Raw genomic sequence first — 21,659 nt, 5'->3', positions numbered from 1 at the left:
CTCCCCTTACCCTCGTTGCTAGATTACTCCATAGATTGATCTTGGTGATGCGTAGAAAATTTTGAATTTCTGCTACGTTCCCCAACAGTGGCATCATGAGCTAGGTGTATGCGTAGTTTCTATGCACGAGTAGAACACAAAGTAGTTGTCGGCGTAGATGTTGCCAATTCTTCTTGCCGCTACTAGTCTTATCTTGTTTCGGCGGCATTGTGGGATGAAGCGGCCCGGACCGACCTTACACGTACGCTTACGTGAGACAGGTTCCACCGACTGACATGCACTAGTTGCATAAGGTGGCTAGCGGGTGTCTGTCTCTCCCACTTTAGTCGGAACGGATTCGATGAAAAGGGTCCTTATGAAGGGTAAATAGAAATTGGCATATCACGTTGTGCTTTTACGTAGGTAAGAAACGTTCTTGCTAGAAACCTATACAAGCCACGTAAAAACTTGCAAACAACAATTAGAGGACGTCTAACTTGTTTTTGCAGCATGTGCTATGTGATGTGATATGGCCAGAAGATGTGATGAATGATATATGTGATGTATGAGATTGATCATATTCTTGTAATAGGAATCACGACTTGCATGTCGATGAGTATGACAACCGGCAGGAGCCATAGGAGTTGTCTTTATTTTTTGTATGACCTGCGTGTCAATGAAAACGCCATGTAATTACTTTACTTTATTGCTAACCGTTAGCCATAGTGGTAGAAGTAATAGTTGGCAAGACAACTTCATGAAGACACAATGATGGAGATCATGATGATGGAGATCATGGTGTCATGCCGGTGACGAAGGTGATCATGCCGCGCCTCGAAGATGGAGATCAAAGGCGCAAGATGATATTGGCCATATCACGTCACTTTATGATATGCATGTGATGTTTATCATGTTTACATCTTATTTGCTTAGAACGACGGTAGCATAAATAAGATGATCCCTCACTAAAATTTCAAGAGACGTGTTCCCCCTAACTGTGCACCGTTGCGAAGGTTCGTTGTTTCGAAGCACCACGTGATGATCGGGTGTGATAGATTCTAACGTTCGAATACAACGGGTGTTGACGAGCCTAGCATGTACAGACATGGCCTCGGAACACATGCGAAACACTTAGGTTGACTTGACGAGCCTATCATGTATAGACATGGCCTCGGAACACAAGAGATCGAAAGGTCGAACATGAGTCGTATAGTAGATGTGATCAACATGGAGATGTTCACCGATGATGACTAGTCCGTCTCACGTGATGATCGGACACGGCCTAGTTTGACTCGGATCATGTATCACTTAGATGACTAGAGGGATGTCTATCTGAGTGGGAGTTCATTAATCAGATGAACTTAATTATCATGAACATAGTCAAAAGGTCTTTGCAAATTATGTCATAGCTTACGCTTTAGTTCTACTGTTTAAGATATGTTCCTAGAGAAAATTTAGTTGAAAGTTGATAGTAGCAATTATGCGGACTGGGTCCGTAAACTGTGGATTGTCCTCATTGCTGCACAGAAGGCTTATGTCCTTAATGCACCGCTCAGTGTGCTGAACCTCAGCGTCGTCTGTAGATGTTGCGGAACATGTGACATACACGTTTTGATGACTACGTGATAGTTCAGTGCATAATGCTAACGGTTTAGAATTATGGCACCAAAGACGTTTTGAAACGTCGCAGAACATATGAGATGTTCCGAAGACTGATATTGGGATTTCAGACTACTGCCCACGTCAAGAGGTATGAGACCTCTGACAAGTTTCTTAAGCCTGCAGACTAAGGGAGAAAAGCTCAATCGTTGAGCATGTGCTCAGATTGTCTGAGTACTACAATCACTTGAATCGAGTGGGAGTTAATCTTCCAGATGAGATAGTGATGGTTCTCCATAGTCACTGCCACCAAGCTATTAGAGCTTCGTGATGAACTATAACATATCAGGGATAGATGATGATCCTTGAGCTATTCGCGATGTTTGACACCGTGAAAATAGAAATCAAATAGGAGCATCAATTGTTGATGGTTAGTAAAACCACTAGTTTCTAGAAGGGCAAAGGCAAAAGGGATACTTCATGAAACAGCAAATCATTTGCTGCTCTAGTGAAGAATCCCAAGGTTGAACCCAAACCCGAGACTAAGTGCTTCTGTAATGAGGGGAACGGTCACTGAAGCAGAACTACCCTAGATACTTGGTAGATGAGAAGGCAGGCAAGGTCGACAGAAGTATATTGGATATACATTGTATGAATGTGTACTTTACTAGTACTCCTAGCAGCACCAGGGTATTAGATACCGGTTCGGTTGCTAAGTGTTAGTAACTCGAAATAAAAGCTACGGAATAAATGGAGACTAGCTAAAGGTGAGATGACGATGTGTGTTGGAAGTGTTTCCAAGGTTGATGTGATCAAGCATCGCATGCTCCCTCTACCATCGAGATTGGTGTTTGCGTTGAGCATAAACATGATTGGATTATGTTTATCTCTATACGGTTATTCATTTAAGGAGAATAATGGTTACTCTGTTTATTTGAATAATACCTTCAATGGTCTTGCACCTAAAATGAATCTCGATCGCAGTGATACACATGTTCGTGCCAAAAGATATAAAATAGTAATGATAGTACCACATACTTGTGGCACTGCCATTTGAGTCATATTGGTATAGAACGCATGAAGAAGCTCCATGTAGATGGATCTTTGGACTCAGTCGTTTTTGAAAAGATTGAGACATGCGAACCATGTCTATTGGTATATATGCATGAAGAAACTCCATGCAGATGGATCGTTTGGACTCACTTGATTTTGAATCACTTGAGACATGCAAATCATACCACATGGGCAAGATGACTGAAAGGCCTCGTTTTCAGTAAGATGGAACAAGAGAGCAACTTATAGGAAGTAATACATTTTGATGTATGCAGTCCAATGAGTGCTGAGGCATGCAGTGGATATCGTTATGTTCTTACTTCACAGATGATTTGAGTAGATGCTGAGTGTATTTACTTGATGAAACACAAGTCTGAATTATTGAAAGGTTCAAGTAATTTCAGAGTGAAGTTGAAGATCGTCGTGACAAGAGGATAAAATGTCTGTGATATGATCACAAAGATAAATATCTGAGTTACAAGTTTGGCACACAATTAAGAAATTGTGGAAATTGTTTCACGACTAATACCGCTTGGAGCACCATAGTGTGATGGTGTGTCCGAACATCATAACTGCACCCTATTGGATATGGTGCATACCATGATGTCTCTTATCGAATTACAACTATCGTTTATGGGTTAGGCATTAGAGATAACCGCATTCACTTTAAATAGGGCACCACATAATTCCGTTGAGACGAGACCGTTTAGATAAACCTAAGTTGTCGTTTCTTAAAAGTTTGGGGCTGCGATGCTTATGAAAAAGTTTCAGGCTGATAAGCTCGAACCCAAAGCGGATAAATGCATCTTCATAGAATACCCAAAACAGTTGGGTATACCTCCTATTTCAGATCTGGAAGCAAAAGTAATTGCTTCTAGAAACGAGTCCTTTCTCGAGGAAAAGTTTCTCTCGAAAGAATTGAGTGGGAGGATGGTGGAGACTTGATAAGGTTATTGAACCGTCACTTCAACTAGTGTGTAGTAGGGCACAGGAAGTTGTTCCTGTGGCACCTACACCAATTGAACTGGAAGCTTATGATAGTGATCATGAAACTTCGGATGAAGTCACTACCAAACCTCGTAGGTCGACAAGGATATGTACTACTCCTGAGTGGTACGGTAATCCTGTCTTAAATATCATGTTTTTAGACAATACTGAACCTACGAGCTATGGAGAAGCGATGGTGGGCCCATATTCCGACAAATGGTTAGAAGCCATGAAATCCGAGATAGGATCCATGTATCAGAACAAAGCATGGACTTTGGTGAACTTGCCCGATGATCGGCAAGCCATTGAGATAAATGGATCTTTAAGAAGAACACGGACATGGACGGTAATGTTACCGTCTATGAAGCTCGACTTGTGGCAAAGAGTATTTTCACAAGTTCAAGGAGTTGACTACGATGAGATTTTCTCATCCGTAGCGATGCTTAAGTCCGTCGGAATCATGTTAGCATTAGCTGCATTTATGAAATCTGGCAGATGGATGTCAAAACATGTTTCCTTACCAGTTTTCGTAAGGAAAGGTTGTATGTGATACAATCAGAAAGGTTTTGTCGATCCTAAGGATGCTAAAAGGTATGCTAGGTCCAGCGATCCTTCCGTGGACTAGAGCAAGCATCTCGGAGTCAGAATATACGCTTTGATGGAGTGATCAAAGTTTTTGTGTTTATACAAAGTTTGTTAGAGACTTGTATTTACAATAAAGTGAGTGGGAGCGCTACAACATTTCTGATAAGTATATGTGAATGACATATTGTTGATCCGAAATGATGTAGAATTTCTGGAAAGCATAAAGGGTTGTTTGAAAGGAGTTTTTTCAAAGGAAGACCTGGATAAAGCTGCTTACATATTGGGCATCAAGATCTATAGAGATAGATCAAGACGCCCGATGATACTTTCAAAGAACGCACACCTTCACATGATTTTGAAAGAGTTCAAAATAGATCAGCAAAGAAGGAGTTCTTGGCTGTGTTACAAGGTGTGAGTATTGAGTAAGACTCAAGACCTGACCACAGCAGAAGAAAGAGAAAGGACGAAGGTCGTCCCCTATGCTTCAGACGTAGGCTCTACAGTATGCTATGCTGTGTACCGCACATGAAGTGTGCCTTGCCATGAGTTGGTCAAGGGGTACAATAGTGATCCGGTATGGATCACATGACAGCGGTCGAACTTATCCTTAGTATCTAGTAGACTAAGGAGTTTTCTCAATTATGGAGGTGAAAAGGAGTTCGTCGTAAAGGGTTACATCGATGCGAACTTTGACACTAATCCGGATGACTCTGAGTAGTAAACCAGATTTGTATAGTAGAGCAATTATTTGAAATGGCTCCAAATAGCGCGTGGTAGCATCCACAAGATGACATAGATATTCGTAAAGCACACACGAATCTGAAAGGTTCAGACCCGTTGACTAATAACCTCTCTCACAAGCATAACATGATCAAACCAGAACTCATTGAGTGTTAATCACAGATGTGAACTAGATTGTTGACTCTAGTAAACTCTTTGGATGTTGGTCACATGGTGATGTGACCTGTCAGTGTTAATCACATGGTGATGTGAACTAGATTATTGACTCTAGTGCAAGTGGGAGACTGTTGGAAATATGCCCTAGAGGCAATAATAAATAGGTTATTATTATATTTCCTTGTTCATGATAATCGTTTATTATCCATGCTAAAATTGTATTGATAGGAAACTCAGATACATGTGTGGATACATAGACAACACCATGTCCCTAGTAAGCCTCTAGTTGACTAGCTCGTTGATCAATAGATGGTTACGGTTTCCTGACCATGGACATTGGATGTCGTTGATAACGGGATCACATCATTAGGAGAATGATGTGATGGACGAGACCCAATCCTAAGCCTAGCACAAGATCGTGTAGTTCGTTTGCTCAGAGCTTTTCTAATGTCAAGTATCACTTCCTTAGACCATGAGATTGTGCAACTCCCGGATACCATAGGAATGCTTTGGGTGTACCAAACGTCACAACGTAACTGGGTGACTATAAAGGTGCACTACAGGTATCTCCGAAAGGGTCTGTTGGGTTGGCACGAATCGAGACTAGGATTTGTCACTCCGTGTAAACGGAGAGGTATCTCTGGGCCCACTCGGTAGGACATCATCATAATGTGCACAATGTGACCAAGGAGTTGATCACGGGATGATGTGAGTTACGGAACGAGTAAAGAGACTTGCCAGTAACAAGATTGAACAAGGTATAGGGATACCGACGATCGAATCTCGGGCAAGTAACATACCGATGGATAAAGGGAATTGCATACGGGATTGATTGAATCCCCGACATTGTGGTTCATCCGATGAGATCATCAAGGAGCATGTGGGAGCCAACATGGGTATCCAGATCCCACTGTTGGTTATTGACCGGAGAGTCGTCTCGGTCATGTCTGCATGTCTCCCGAACCCGTAGGGTCTACACACTTAAGGTTCGGTGACGCTAGGGTTATAGAGATATTAGTATGCGGTAACCCGAAAGTTGTTCGGAGTCCCGGATGAGATCCCGAACATCACGAGGAGTTCCGGAATGGTCCGGAGGTAAAGATTTATATATGGGAAGTCTTATTTTGGTCGCCGGAAAAGTTTCGCACTTTATCGGTATTGTACCGGGAGTGCCGAAAGGGGTCCGGGGGTCCACCAAGGGGGTCCACCAGCCCCGGGGGGGCCACATGGGCTGTGGGGTGTGCGCCTTGGCCTATATGGGCCAAGGGAACCAGCCCCAAGAGGCCCATGCGCCAAGAGATAAGGGAAAGGAAGAGTCCTAAAGGGGGAAGGCACCTCTCAGGTGCCTTGGGGAGGATGGACTCCTCCCTGGCCACACCCTTCCTTGGAGGAAGGGCCAAGGCTGCGCCCCCCCTCTCCCTTGGCCCTATATATAGTGGGGGGAAGGGAGGGCAGCAATACCTAAGCCCTGGCGCCTCCCTCTCCCTCCCGTGACACCTCTTCCTCCCCGCTTGCGCTTGGCGAAGCCCTGCCGGGATCCCGCTCCTTCCACCACCACGCCATCGTGCTGCTGGATCTCCATCAACCTCTCCTCCCCCCTTGCTGGATCAAGAAGGAGGAGACGTCGCTGCTCCGTACGTGTGTTGAACGCGGAGGTGCCGTCCGTTCGGCGCTAGGATCATCGGTGATTTGGATCACGACGAGTACGACTCCATCAACCCCGTTCTCTTGAACGCTTCCGCTCGCGATCTACAAGGGTATGTAGATGCACTCTTCTTCCCCTCGTTGCTAGATTACTCCATAGATTGATCTTGGTGATGCGTAGAAAATTTTGAATTTCTGCTACGTTCCCCAACAAAAACGTGGTAGGCTTTTAACGGGCGGGATCTCATATGGGCCTTTATTGGGCCCGGAACGTGGCAGGCTGTTAATGGACTGGATCAAATATGGGCCGGCATTTGGCCCAAAACATGTCAGCCTGTTAACGGGCCGGCCCATTAGTGTCCTCAAAATCTTGTGGGCCTTTAGCTGGGCTGACCCATTATGGTCGGCGAAATATCGTGGCCTTTAGCTGGGCCGGCCCATATGGTTGGCGAAATCTCGTGGGCCTTTAGCTGGGACGACCCATTGTGATACGCAAAATCCTGTGGGCCTTTAGTTGGGCCAGCCCATTTAATATTTATGGGCCACTTTTGGGCCGGTCCACGTGTCAACATATCATAGGCGCATCTCGCCCATTGGATGAGTGACACCTATGCCAACGCGGAGCGGGCACGTGGTTCCGTCGACCAATGAGAATTTTACACGTGGAAAATTGTCATTGGTCAGGGCTGTTAGCGGGTTATCGGATCCAAAACCGGACCCGATAGCTTAACGTCGACCTGTTACGGTGGATGCCACGTGTCGGTCACCCTTGACGAAAGCACTTCCATGACGCGGCATTTATCGTCATGGAAGTGAACACTTCCGTGATGATAATTTTGGTAATGTCATGGAACACTTCTACGACAGCACAGGTATGACTATCTTGATTCTGTCATAAATTTGTCATGGATGTACATGCATGACAGAAAACGTGACCTACTATGACAAACACGTATCATCACAGAAGTGTATTTTTTTTGTAGTGTTCTCTATTTTGTACGATATCTCCCAAAGGGGCTAAACTGACAACTGTGATTGGATGTCCAAGGAAATAATGCTTCAACTTGTGACTCACCATGAAAACCCCAAACACTAGTTTCTGCTAGTATGGGTATCTCTTCTTGGACTCTGTTAAAACTTCGCTGACATAATAAACCGGCCATTGGACTGGGTATTCATTTCCTGCCTCCTTGCGCTCCATGACAACTGCCACACTAACGGCTTTATTAATAGCCGCCACGTACAGGAGCATAGACTCTTTTTCAATCGGAGTAGCCAAGACGGGCGGCTCAGCCAGCTACTTCTTAAGCACCTCAAAGCCTCATTAGCAGCATCACTCCAGACAAAGTGATCAGTCTTTTTCATCATCTGGTACAAAGGAATTGCCTTCTCACCCAGGAGGCTTATAAACCGGCTCAAGGCTGTAATACGACTCGCCAGGCGCTGAACATCATTGATACAGGCCGGCTTAGATAAGGAGGTGACGTCCTTGATCTTCTCTGGGTTAGCTTCGATGCCCCGCTCTGAAACTAGAAAAGCTAGCAATTTTCCTCCAGGCACACCAAAAACACACTTGGCCGGGTTAAGCATCATCTTATAAGCCCGGAGATTATCAAAAGTTTCCTTCAGATCATCTAGCAAGGTCTCCTTCTTCATTGATTTAACCACAATGTCATCCACATAAGCATGAACATTACACTCGATCTGTCCAGGGAAACAATTCTAAACACAACGCTGGTAAGTCGCCTGGGCACTCTTGAGCCCAATAGGCATAGAAACATAGCAAAAAAGCTCCAAAGGGTGTGACAAAAGTTGTTTTTTCTTGGTCCTCAACTGCCATCTTGATCTGATGATAACCGGAATAAGCGTCCAGGAAGCATAGACTCTCACAACCCACCATTGCATCAATAATCTGGTCGTTATAGGGGAGAGCAAACGGATCAACCAGACAGGCCTTGTTGAGGTCTGTGTAATCAATACACATAGGTCATGTGCTATTTTTCTTAAGCACGAGCACAGGGTTAGCCGACCACTCAGGGTAAAAACTTCAATGATAAACCCGGCCGCCAAGAGCTGCGCTACCTTTTCTCCAATAGCTTTACGTCGCTCTTCATTAAAACAACGAAGGAACTGTTTGACCGGCTTAACTTTGGGATCCACATTAAGGTGGTGCTCAGCGAATTCTCTCGGTACACCCGGCATGTTAGAAGGTTTCCATGCAAAGATGTCCCGATTCACACGGATGAACTTGATGACGTGATTTCCTATTTGGGATACATCCCAGCACCCACAGTGAACTGCTGGGAAGAGTCGCTAGGGACAAAATCAACTTGCTTTGTATCATCAGCCGACTTAAACTTCAGCAGAGGGTCATGTTCAGTAGTGGGCTTCTTCAGGGGCGTCACGTCAGCCGGGTCAACATTGTCCTTATAGAATTTGAGCTCCTTAGTAGCACAAGCCGCCTCTACATAAGCAGCATTACCTTCTTCACACTCCAAAGCGACTTTCCGATTACCATGAACCGTAATTGTCCCTTTTGGCCGTGGCATCTTAAGCTGTAAGTAGATATAACAAGGGTGGGACATAAATCGAGCGTAAGTCGGCCGTCCAAACAAGGCATGGTATGGACTCTTAATTTTGACCACCTCAAACCACAAAGTCTCTGCACTGTAGTTGTATTCATCACCAAAGACTACCTCCAAAGCAATCTTCCCAACAGGATAAGCCGACTTGTCAGGCACCACGCCATGAAAGACTACAGATGACGGCTTAAGATCTTTCTCTGTGAGATTCATCCATCGGAAAGTGCGATAATACAAGATACTGGTGTTTCTACCACCATCCATAAGCACTTTGGTGAATTTATAACCACCCACCTGGGGGCCACTACAAGGGCTAGGTGACCCGGGTTATCAACCCGGGGCGGGTGATCTGCCCTGCTCCACGTTATTGTGTGCTCTGACCATCTTAAATACTGTGGAACAGCCGGCTCTACTATGTGAATCGCCCGTTTATGAACTTTCTAATCACGCTTGCGGATGCTTGTAGTGAAGACATGATATTGGCCACTATTTAAATTATTAGGATTACTATGATACCAAGACTGGTGATTCTGCTGATTGCCCTGACAAGACTGTTGGTTATGATCCCCATAATTTCCTTGGTTCTGATACCCGGAATTTGAGCCGCCTCCGCCAAAGCCGGCTCCTAGGAAGCCACCTGAACCTGACCCGCCAGGCGGCCCATTATCATTACCACAATGTTGAAAAGATTGGTTTTTAAAATCTTGCATGACATAACAATCCATCCAAGCATGATGTGACAATTTTATTAGGATAATTGTGCTTCAGAGAAGGAGCATTGAGCATTTCCTCAAGATTCCTAGATCTCCCTTCATTGAAGGGTTGCTTGCCATTGCAATTCTAATGTTGATTTTTATACCCAGTGTTCGTGTTAGCTACCAGATCTGACCCGCCCTCGGGGTGTCTGCGCTTACCACCATTACCCTGGTTATTAACATTGTGTCCTGCCACGTTCTGCTGTTGGCCCTTAGCACCGCCGTTCTTCTTGCCCTCGTTAGACTTATCATCATCAGAACTAGGGTCCTTTGTATTATCAGAATCCACGTATTTGGTGACAACACCCATGAGGTCACCCATGTCCTGGCACTTGCGCTTGAGCTGCCCGAGCTTCTGCTTAAGGGGCAAGAAATGACAGCTCTTCTCTAAAATCAGAACAGTTTGTGCCGCCGCAATGTTATCCGATGAGTGGATAATAGCGGATACTCGCCGGACCCAATGCTGGGCCGACTCATCTTCACGTTGCATACAATAATCCAAATCAATAATCGCCATTGGCTGCTTGCATGTTCCTTGGAAGTTTTTGATAAAACGCACCTTTAACTCCGCCCATGAGTTGACAGAATTAGGAGGCAGGCTTTTCATCCATGTGCGAGCCGGCCCTTCCAACATCATGGTGAAGTACTTGGCACACATTGCGTCGCTAACATCCAACATATCCATGGCTAGCTCATAACTCTCGATCCAACCCGCAGGCTCCTGATCTTCTGTGTAATTGGGTATCTTACGGGGACCTTTGAAATCCTTAGGCATGCGCTCATTACGTAAAGCCGGCACTAAACACGGCACTCCAATGCTTCTAGCACTTAACCGGGCTCCTATCGAAGCTGAGGGAACCACAGGGGGCGGCTCATAAGCCCCCTGGTTTGCTGCCTCTGCCTCTCGGCGCCCCCCCCCCAATTCACAACCGCTTGAGCCTTAGTCCTTGGATTAAGAGGCGGTTCAACATGGGGCGGGTTACGACGTCGCTCGCTGCTGGAGACTGCGGGCGACTCAATACGCAGGCTGTAACTACGGCTCGGAAGGGGAGTTGAGTGCACACGATCACGACTGTACGAATAGTTAGCCTGTTGCGCGATGGCTGTTTGCAGGAGCTCAACTGCATTCCGAGTCTCCATCGCGGCTGGTGATTCGCCAGTGATAGGAATTGCTGCAAGCCGGGTTGCCGCCGCTACCTTGTTATCCACCGGGTTGGAAAAATGCCCAGGCGGTGTCACAAAACACTATGGCGGCGTTTGAACAGGGGGCGGGTTAAGACCTGGTTCTTCCCTACGTATCTGCTCAGGCTAACGGGGTTGAGTCGCCGCTCGGTTCCCTAGCACATCCGGGTTTGACCGAGGGATGACCCGTGGGTCTGGAGTACTCAGCCCTGCTCCGGGCGTGTCAAATAGGCCCGTCAGTTCATACACCAATGGTAAACGACTCTCGTGTCTTCTCCGGAACATTGCATTAGATGCGTTCTGGTCCAGATTTAGAGGCCAAGCCTCTGCCTTCAGGCGTTCCGCTTCTGCATCAACTGAGCTTTCAGCGCAGCCATCTGGATGTTCTCAGCATTGATATCCTCCTGGGTCTTGGTCATCTGCTTGCGAATTTTCGCAATCTCCGCATTGCGCTCCGCTTGATTTGCAGCGGTGGCTTCCGTCGCTAGCAGGGGCGTCAAAGTGCCCATGAGGTCAGATAGTACCTGAGCTAGCGGCCTGGCTGAGTCGGCCGCTATAGTAGGCGAATCAGATGTTACAGCTGTAGCCGTTGAAGAATTGAGAACCAGCGCCGTCCCAGCCATAAAGATGGCGGCTCGTAGGGGTCCGGAATTATGTCGCCATCGGAACATCCCCCAAGCCCGCTGTCTTGAAGCTGGTAGATTGACTCCGTCTCACCAGTTGAGGACTCATCAGCTGAGTAGATGAGAGTCTCCCCTCCAGACACAGAATTTTCCGCCAGTTCCGCGCCTTGCGTGAAACCAACGAAGACGTGCTTCCGGTCGGCTTGGACCCGGGCGGGTTGCACACGCCGAGCCGGCTCAATGAGGTCGGCGCAGATGTCCGGCTCAGGCTCAGATCCTTCAATCTTGCCAATGAAGACGTGGATTCCGCCGAAGGGGACCCGGTACCCGTACTTGATTGAGTCGGCCTCGGGACCCCAGCCAGCGTCGTCGATGTAGAGCTTGCCGCGGCGACTCTTGGTCATCCTGCCAAAGGCGTATCCCTCGATCCCTGGGAAAGATCCCTTCAAGAACTCGAGACCACCGTGCGCTGGCCCCACGGTGGGCGCCAACTGTCGTGGTTTTGTCACGACAGATGTCCTAGTGAAAGGACTTAAACGCGAGGCCATGGCAACGGTGATTAACTTGTCAGGGTTGAGCGGGATGAGAGACATGAGTTACCCAGGTTCGGCCCCTCACGGTGGAGGCAAAAGCCTACTCCTGCTCTTGTTGCTTATTACTTGAGTATCGATTACAAGGGAGCGGATTCGCTTGACCTAGCTATCGATTGATTGTAACCTGTCCTATTCTGTGCCAGGGACTCGCCTTTATATCGAGACCTCCAGCTTACAAGAGTCCGGGTCGGGTTACGATCCTTGACTGAACCCTACTCTAAGTCGCCTTGCCTTATAAGATAAGTCATCATATGGCGGCTTACACCTCTGGGCCGCCTTCTGACTTCGGGCCGTAAGCCGGCCCATCTTGTGGGCTGCCCCTTCTGGTCCTGTGTCTTGATCGTCTTGGCATATCTGAGGCCCAGCTTCATAAGTCGCCAATGATCTGACCCGGCCCTATAAGGGCGGTATACCACGGGGTTATATCCCCAACAGAGGGCAACGGGGAGAAGCGGCGAATGAATGCAAGTTTTGAAAAGGAAGATGACACGTAGTGCCAATGCAATGTGAATGATGCGATGATGAATGCAACAAACAAATGAAACACACGGAACAACAAAAATAAATGGAAGGCATGTGGAACGTCGGTCTCGTGGTGTGACACTTCTTGTCAGCAGTGGCCTTCTCAGCAACAAGTCGGTTGACTTCCGTGGCGATGGACATGATGGTGACGGAGGTCACGCGGGCATAGATGATGTAGTGGACATAGACGAACGGCGACGAGCAGTCGCATAGGAGACAACAACAGGGATTGGAACGATGGTGGGCAGTGCACGTGGAGGCTAGTGTTGGCCGACGCCTCCAATATATAGGTGAGGTGACGTCTAATACCGTGGCTCATTTGTTGAGGACTCTCCAGTCCTGACCAGCAAATATTAATCGTAAGCGCACGAGTGACATAGGTCTGAGCTCAACTTGACTCATTCACGAAACACAACACGCGCGAGATTGGCATCGGAGGAGCGGGTGGTAACCACTTCTCTTCTCAAGGCATATGAAAGAGACACCCTCATGTCCAACTCTTCGTTCAAATCTGTGGTGTTACTAAACTTCTGACCACCTAGTCAATTAACCAACATGACCCCTTAAAAGTCTCCGAAATTGTTAGACGGCGCAAGGCTCATCTTATATTTCAAGAGTCGGATCTGTCACTACTTATGAACAGGACAAAACATGTTAGTAGTACCACCTACCACCGGCGGGCAGCCTGAAACACGAGCCCTAAACAAACTTTATTTGACGTTCACAAAACTGTCCTGTCTGTATACGGGGCTAAGCAACAGGCGGTTCGATCCCTACAGCTGTCACCTTGCCGTTACACGTCCGCTGTGGCGAGAGGTCGCAACGGCAGAGAGGGCAAGTGGTGTGCGAGTGCAGCCACATGTCAATGCACCCGACATGGAAGAGGTGCTTGCACGTCGGCAGCTGCCGCACCATCTCGCCGTCGCCGAGATCTTCCAGGCACACGGAGCACGTCTGGGCCTGGGCGCCCCCGCACTCGAGGTCGCCACCGGCCACGGGGCGACGGGATGCGTACGCGAACGTGGGCAGCGACTCGATCCCGGCCTTCCCGAGCCCGCCGAGCCGGGATGCGGCCCAAGCCACGCCCTCGGCGGCGGCGGCGCCCGCGCCGCCCATCCGCCCGTCGCGCCAACTGTCGGGCGCGAGGCACTCGAGGGCGACCAAGGCGGCCAGCGCCAGGCCTGTGAACGCGAACGCCTTCCAGGCGCTGACGGTGGCGACGAGGACGCAGAAGACGAGCGCCGACACGAGGGACACCACGACGCCCTGTGAGCAGGACCCGCCCCCGCCGTTCAGAGTAGGCATGCTCACACTAACGTTTGCTTGTATGTGTGGCTGCTTCACAGGCTGTCTTTGTTTGCTGTGGCAGCGAAGGTGTTCCGCCCGGGCGGTGGGGAAATATATATAGTCGATCTGCGTGTGAGAGCTCGAGAAGTACAGCGCGGCAGCCGCCCGCCCGTAGCTGCGTGGCGCCCGAAATAGGATTAAACTTTGAATTATGGTCAAGTTTCAGGCGCCGACCATGCATTAGCAATTGCTAGCTTACCATGGTAAACGATACTGCACAGATTTTTTAAGCCGAAACCGTAGAACTGTTCTACGGTACTTTTCCATTAATTAACTCCAAGAATACAAAATATTTACAAAGAAAAGAAAAATAAAACACTAAGAACTACTCCCTCCGTAAACTAATATAAGAGCGTTTGGATAACTACTTTAGTGATCTGAACGCTCTTGTATTAGTTTGCAGAGGGAGTACTTCTCCAATTCCTAGCCTCGGGAACATGATAACGTTATGAAAAATCTAATTTATCCTCCACAAACATCTATGTAGCATTCCATTTCCTGAAACTTTCCAAAAACTTTGCTTTGATTCTATGTTGCAATAGGGCCAAGTCTTCTTTGATCCAATATTTCCAGCAGTTAATTATAGGCACCTCTTGTCTAAAGATTTTTCCATTTCTCAGAGTCCAAATTCTCCAGCATCCCTGTATGATAATATCCAGAGCAAATTCTTTTGGAAGTGCAACGTGCAGTATCATGATCTCATCCAAGCTTGATATTCCTAGTTTGCTGTTTGGAACAATGCACTCCCAGCATTCTTGTGCAAAGGTACAATCCCAGAAAAGATGTCTCAAGGTTTCTTCGGATTGCTTATTACAGTAGGCACAATTATAGTTGTCCAGATGCATATGTTTCCTCCTCAGCAAATTTCTGGTGTTGACTCTATCATGGAGTAGAAGCCAGAAGAAAATCTTATGCCTAAGTCTATTAGAAGTCTTCCAGATCCATTTGAACAGGAAATTGCCTTCATTCTTGGGCCAGATAGCTTTATACATTTTGATTGAAGAGTAGTGTTGACCTTGCCCAGAGCCCTTCCATTCATCCCTTCTTTGATCACTCCAATGCATGTTCACTAGTCCTTGGAGATCATTCGGTTGCCTGTATGCTAGTTCTGAGAGTGGAGTGTGGAGAAGTTGATGTGGGTTTCCTTCTAAGATCCATGTGGCTGCTGTCTGTAAATCATTTTTAACAAAGGAATGCAATTCCGGGAATTTGCTGATAAGAGTAGTATCAAGCCACTTGTCATGCCATAATATGATGGTTTGTCCATTGCCCATTGTACCTTTGTAATTTTCTTTGAACAGTGGAACGAGCTTTAAATGGCTCTTCCACCAGCTGGAGCCTTCCATCTTGTGCCCTGGAAGCTGTGTATTATAATAAGTGCTCCAGATTAATTTAACCCATGGCAGATCATCTTTGTTGAAAAACTTGTGTAGATTCTTCATCGGGAGTGGCTTGTTATGGAAAGCATTATCCAGAATTCCTAATCCCCCCTGACCCTTTGGCTGGCATACCTTCTTTCAGGAAATAAGAGCTGGGCCCTGTTGTTCTTCGCCAAATTTTGTCCAAAAGAAATGCCTCAAATATTTGTTTATTTGCTCGATGGTGCTTCCAGGAAGAGCCAAAGTACTCATGAAGAAAATAGGCAGTGCAGAGAACACAAATTTAGTTAGGAGTAGCTTACCATCATAAGAAAGTAGGCTGGAGTAGCCACTCAACCTTCTTTCAATTTGTTGGCATATGGGATTGAGATCTTCTAGTTTTGGTCTGTGGTCACTCAGAGGCAGACCCAAATAAGTAAAAGGAAAACTTCCTTATTTACATCCTAGATCATTAAGTATTGTAGCCAGATTTTGAGGGTTCACATTAAGAGGAATCACCACATATTTTCCATAATTAAATTTTAACCCAGCCTGAGCAGCATAGTGCTTCAAAAGGTTGTTGATTTGTCTGATCTGACTAGGCACTGCAGGCAAAATCATCACTGTATCATTTGCATATTGGATGACTGGGAAGTATGGGTTTGTCTGACAGGGAATAGGGGCTTGAATGATATTAGCTTGCATTGTCTTGTTTAGCACTGTTTGAATTAGATCAGCTGCCAACACAAACAACAAAGGAGATAGAGGATCATCTTGTCTAACCCATTTTTTGCATTGAAATTGTTTACCAAGAATGCCATTCAGTAAACCACTGAAGATCCAAAATCCAGGAGCATTTTAATCCACATTATCCATCTCTTTCCAAAGCCTCTAGCTTTCAGAATGTTAATTATGGCATTGTGTTCAATAAGATCAAAAGCCTTTTCAAAATCAAGCTTTAGGATGATGAGCTCTATTTTTGATTGTTTGCACTGATGGACGAATTCAGAAGCCCAAGCTAAGCAATCTTGTATTGATCTTGATTTGAGAAAACCATATTGATTAGTCTGGACAGTCTTCAGAATCACCTTTCGAAGTCTATTGGCCAGAAGCTTGGTGATAATTTTGACTGTGCAATTCAGTAGAGAAATATGCTTTAAATCATTAGGAGACATAGGATTGTGTCTTTTTGGAATGAGGGGGATGAAAGAGTTGTTGATTGATTGAAGATTGATTCTACCATGATAAAAATCTTCAATAAGTTCATAGAAATCTCCAGCAAGGATATCCAAACAAGCTTTGATAAAATTCCCATTAAATCCATCTGGTCCTGGGGCTTTATCTGAGGGCATTTCCTTTACGATTGAATCAATTTTCTCTTTACTGAAAGGGTGCTCTAAATCCTCAAGGGGAACATCAGTCTCCAGAATGCTGGGTCGATCAAAGAAATTTACTGTCTCTCCTCTGTTCCCAGTATTTCATTAAAGGATCTCCATAATATTGGAAAGCAATTTACCCAAGCTGACTTTTAGTTTGGGTGTACTTTCACCGGATTACAAAGTGAGTGGTTCGAAGAAAAGGCCAACAAATTCAAATAGTTCCATGACAGATGGGGCAATACCAACGAAAAAAATACCATGGTAAGGCGAAATAGCGGGGCCTACTGCAAATGCTATACATGCTATATTGCAAAAGGCTTTCGCCCCGCTTTATATATAAAGCAACAACAACCATACGAACGATCCATACAACACGACGCCACACACAACCGAGGTAAGATACAAAGGTGTTTCGGTTCAGACACACCACTCCATACAACTCCGAGTGAAAAAAAGGACAATAAGCATGACTATGGAGACGATGAAGCTCTCAGTCGTGGACAAGCACTGCGAAGAGACGAGTCTGAGCGCCCATGTACCATGAGCTTGACGATGGTACCTTCATGAAGGGCACGACGCTAGAGTGCCGCCACCGCCCGATCCAAAGGATCAAGGTTTTCACCTAGAGCACCACGGAGGAAAAAGAGCAACCGCGACGAAGCCTTCAATAAGGGGGACGACACCCACAGACGCCGCCATCATCGGTCTAGCCAGAGACAGACGAGGTTTTCACCCCGGCACACATGCTCCTCCTCCGACCTGGGTGCGGCCAACATCATCTGCCGCACCATGGGTATAGCACGCCAACCACCAGATCTCATGTCGCCCACACGGCCATGGTCACCGACCAACACCTGAGTCATGAGCCCCGCCCATGAGTCCATGACTCCCACCATCCGGCCGCCGCCCGACCGCAGGGTGTTCCAGATCCCCACCAAAAGTATCGGCTTTGTGGCGTGCTATATTTCAAATACTCCCTTCATCTTATAATATAAGAGCGTTTTTGACACTAGTATATTATGGGACGGAGGAAGTCGCATTTTATTTAAATGACATATATAGCCCATAAAATGTAGGATTTCAATAAGAATGCACGACATAGTTCAATAATAAATGACTCTTAATCAGTGGTGGAGCTTCACAGAAAAGTTGGGTGGGCTAGGCTAATGAAGGTTACAAACTTTTTAGGCATTATTGGCTACTCGGTACCTTTTGTTCTCATTGAATTATTATCTTATATATTAACAAACAAGTTACTCGCAAGAAACTAATATCTACCTTATTATGTCTTATTTCAGTGATCTTCTTAAAGTAAAATGCACTTATCAAAAAAAATACGCATTAGGTACAAACAACCCTCTGATTCACCAAGAAGAAAAAAATCTGTATCTTGTACTTCCACATATGAATTGATAATTAAATGCATTAATCATGCTCAGTTCAATCGATGGATAACAAGAATCCACTACTCTAAAGATAATTAGAAATTACCCAGCGACACAGTGGTTAGGAGGTGAATATCGAGCTCTACTCAGCGCGAAAGCAGACCAGCGTTGTTTAGCAGCGAGGAGGTTGTCCGGTCTACGCGAGGAAGGGTGGTTGGGGCTGGCTGTGCGACAAGAGATCTGCATCAACGTGTGGTGCGTGTGGCGGCGACGTTAGTCATGGCCGGCTGGCGGCCGATACGCCCAATTTGCATTATTATTTCTTACTGTTATTTATCTTATTTCAATATTACATTTCACAATATGATGCAATTCTAATGCTTTTTGAAAATAATTTGCTCAGGTTTGAAAATAATTAATGGGGCTCACAATCATAGCAGATGTCCAAGATAGTATATTTATATGTGAAATCTCTCTTCCTTCAATATTCTTTCATGAATTGTTCAAGTGACCAATACAATGTTTGCTAACCTTCAATAAATTTACCACCTCTACTTCTTCTATGTGAAGGCATTACTCCCCATGGGAAGGGCATATGAAACATATATAATTTCAGATTTATGATATTCAAATCATTCAACTATTTAATCATAGGATATAAGTGAAGCACACGAGTAAATGACAAACTACTCCAAAAAGATATAAGTGAAGATTAATGAGTAGTTAAATAATTATGTAGCTTTGTGAAGACTCTCTCTCATTTAAGAATTTCAGATCTTGGGATATTATTCAAACAGCAAGCAAAACAAAATAAAACAACATTTCAAGGATAGCACTCATCATGTGAAGAAGCAAAAACTTAGGATCAACCGATACTAACCGATAGTTGTCGAAGAAGAAAGGTGGGATGCCAACCGGGGCATCCCCAAGCTTAGACGGTTGAGACTTCTTGAAATACTATATTGGGGTGCCTTGGGCATCCCCAATCTTGAGCTTTTGTGTCTCCTTGATTCCTCTCATATCACGGTCTCCCTAAATCTCAAAAGCTTCATCCACACAAAACTCAACAAGGACTTGTGAGATAAGTTAGTATAAACCGATGCAAAAACCTTATCATACTCTACTGTAGCAAATAACTAAAATTATTATTCAACATTGCATACTAAATGCCCTGCATATTTAATAGTCCTATCCTCAAATAGAATCATTAAAGGAGCAAACATATGCGAACAATGCAGACATAACAGCAATCTGCCTAAACAGGACAGTCTGTAAAGAATGCAGCAAGACCCATACTTCCCTAGCTCCAAAAATTATTAAAGAAAATTCCCACTGTAGTAAACTTATCATAGCTTAATATGCAAAAGGTTTCAACATTTTATCACATTCTGACTTTTCTAGGGAATTTTCGCAACAGCGGTAAACTTTCTGTTTTGAAACAGCAACATGTTATTGAAAATAAGTATGGTAAAGGCTATGCTTGACATTTTTATTGAAAATACAGATGCAAAAAATTATTCTAAATAAAATCAAGCAAATCCTAAAAAAATAAATTGACGCTCCAAGCAAAACACATATTATGTGGTGAATAAAAATATAACTCCAAGTAAAGTTACCGATGAACGAAGACGAAAGAGGGAATGCCTTCCGGGGCATCCCCATGCTTAGGCTCTTGGTTGTCCTTGAATATTACCTTGGATTTCCTTGGGCATCCCCAAGCTTAGGCTCTTGCCACTCCTTATTCCATAGTCCATCGAATCTTTACCCAAAACTTGAAAACTTCACAACACAAAACTTAACAGAAAATCTCGTGAGCTCCGTTAGCGAAAGAAAACAAAACACCACTTCAAGGTACTATAATGAACTCATTATTTATTTGTATTGGTGTTAAATCTACTATATTCCAACTTCGCTATGGTTTATAAACTATTTTACTAGCCATAGATTCATCAAAATAAGGAAACAACACACGAAAAACAGAATCTGTCAAAAACAGAACAGTCTGTAGTAATCTATAACTAACAAAAACTTTTGGAACTCAGAAAAATATACCAAAATAGGAAGACCTAGATAATTTGATTATTGATCTGCTGCAATTGGAATCAGTATTTTTATCATGTTCTGGTGATTTTAAACAATTGTTTTCGTGAACAGAAAGTTTCTGGAATTTTCAGCAAGATCAACTAATTATCATCCAAGAAGATCCTATAGGTCTTACTTGGCACAAACACTAATTAAAACATAAAACCACATCTAACCAGAGGCTAGATGAAATATTTATTACTAAACAGAACCAAAAAGAAAGAACAAAAATAAAAATTGGGTTGCCTCCCAACAAGCGCTAACGTTTAACGCCCCTAGCTAGGCATGATGATTTCAATGATGCTCGCATAAAAGATAAGAGTTGAAACATAAAGAGAGCATCATGAAGAATATGACTAGCACATTTAAGTCTAACCCACTTCCTATGCATATGGATTTTGTGAGCAAACAACTTATGGGAACCATAATCAACTAGCATAGGAAGGTAAAACAAGCATAACTTTAAAACTTTAAGCACATAGAGAGGAAACTTGATATTATTGCAATTCCTACAAGCATATGTTCCTCCCTCATAATAATTTTCAGTAGCATCATGAATGAATTCAACAATATAACTATCACATAAAGCATTCTTTTCATGATCTACAAGCATATAATTTTTACTACTCTCCACATAAGCAAATTTATTCTCACCAATAGTAGTGGGAGCAAACTCAACAAAATAACTATCATGTGAAGCATAATCCAATTGAAAATTAAAATCATGATGACAAGTTTCATGGTTATCTTTATTCTTTATAGCATACGTGTCATCACCATAATCATCATAGATAGGAGGCATGCTTTCATCATAGTAAATTTGCTCATCAAAGCTTGGGGGACAAAAAATATCATCTTCATCAAACATAGCTTCCCCAAGCTTGTGGCTTTGCATATCATTAGCATCATGGGTATTCAAAGAATTCATACTAACAACATTGCAATCATGCTCATCATTCAAAGATTTTGTGCCAAACATTTTAATGCATTCTTCCTCTAGCAATTGAGCACAATTATCGGAATCCTTATTTTCATGGAAGACATTAAAAAGATGCAGCATATGAGGCACCCTCAATTCCTTTTTTTTTAGTTTTCCTTTATAGACTA

At 44.6% G+C, this 21,659-nt stretch overlaps 1 protein-coding gene across 1 annotated transcript; it reads right to left on the bottom strand.

The window, feature by feature from the left end:
* Positions 1-13,474: 13,474 nt before the first annotated feature.
* On the bottom strand, positions 13,475-15,737 carry LOC109748146 (uncharacterized). Its single transcript, XM_020307189.3, has one exon. The coding sequence runs from the start codon at positions 14,304-14,306 to the stop codon at positions 13,752-13,754; it is 555 nt and encodes a 184-aa protein (XP_020162778.1). The 5' UTR covers positions 14,307-15,737; the 3' UTR covers positions 13,475-13,751.
* Between the last annotated feature and the right edge of the window lie 5,922 nt (positions 15,738-21,659).

This window comes from Aegilops tauschii, chromosome 6 (genome assembly GCF_002575655.3).
Source record: "Aegilops tauschii subsp. strangulata cultivar AL8/78 chromosome 6, Aet v6.0, whole genome shotgun sequence".
NCBI lineage: Eukaryota > Viridiplantae > Streptophyta > Magnoliopsida > Poales > Poaceae > Aegilops > Aegilops tauschii.
This window is presented reverse-complemented; position numbering and strand designations above follow the sequence as displayed.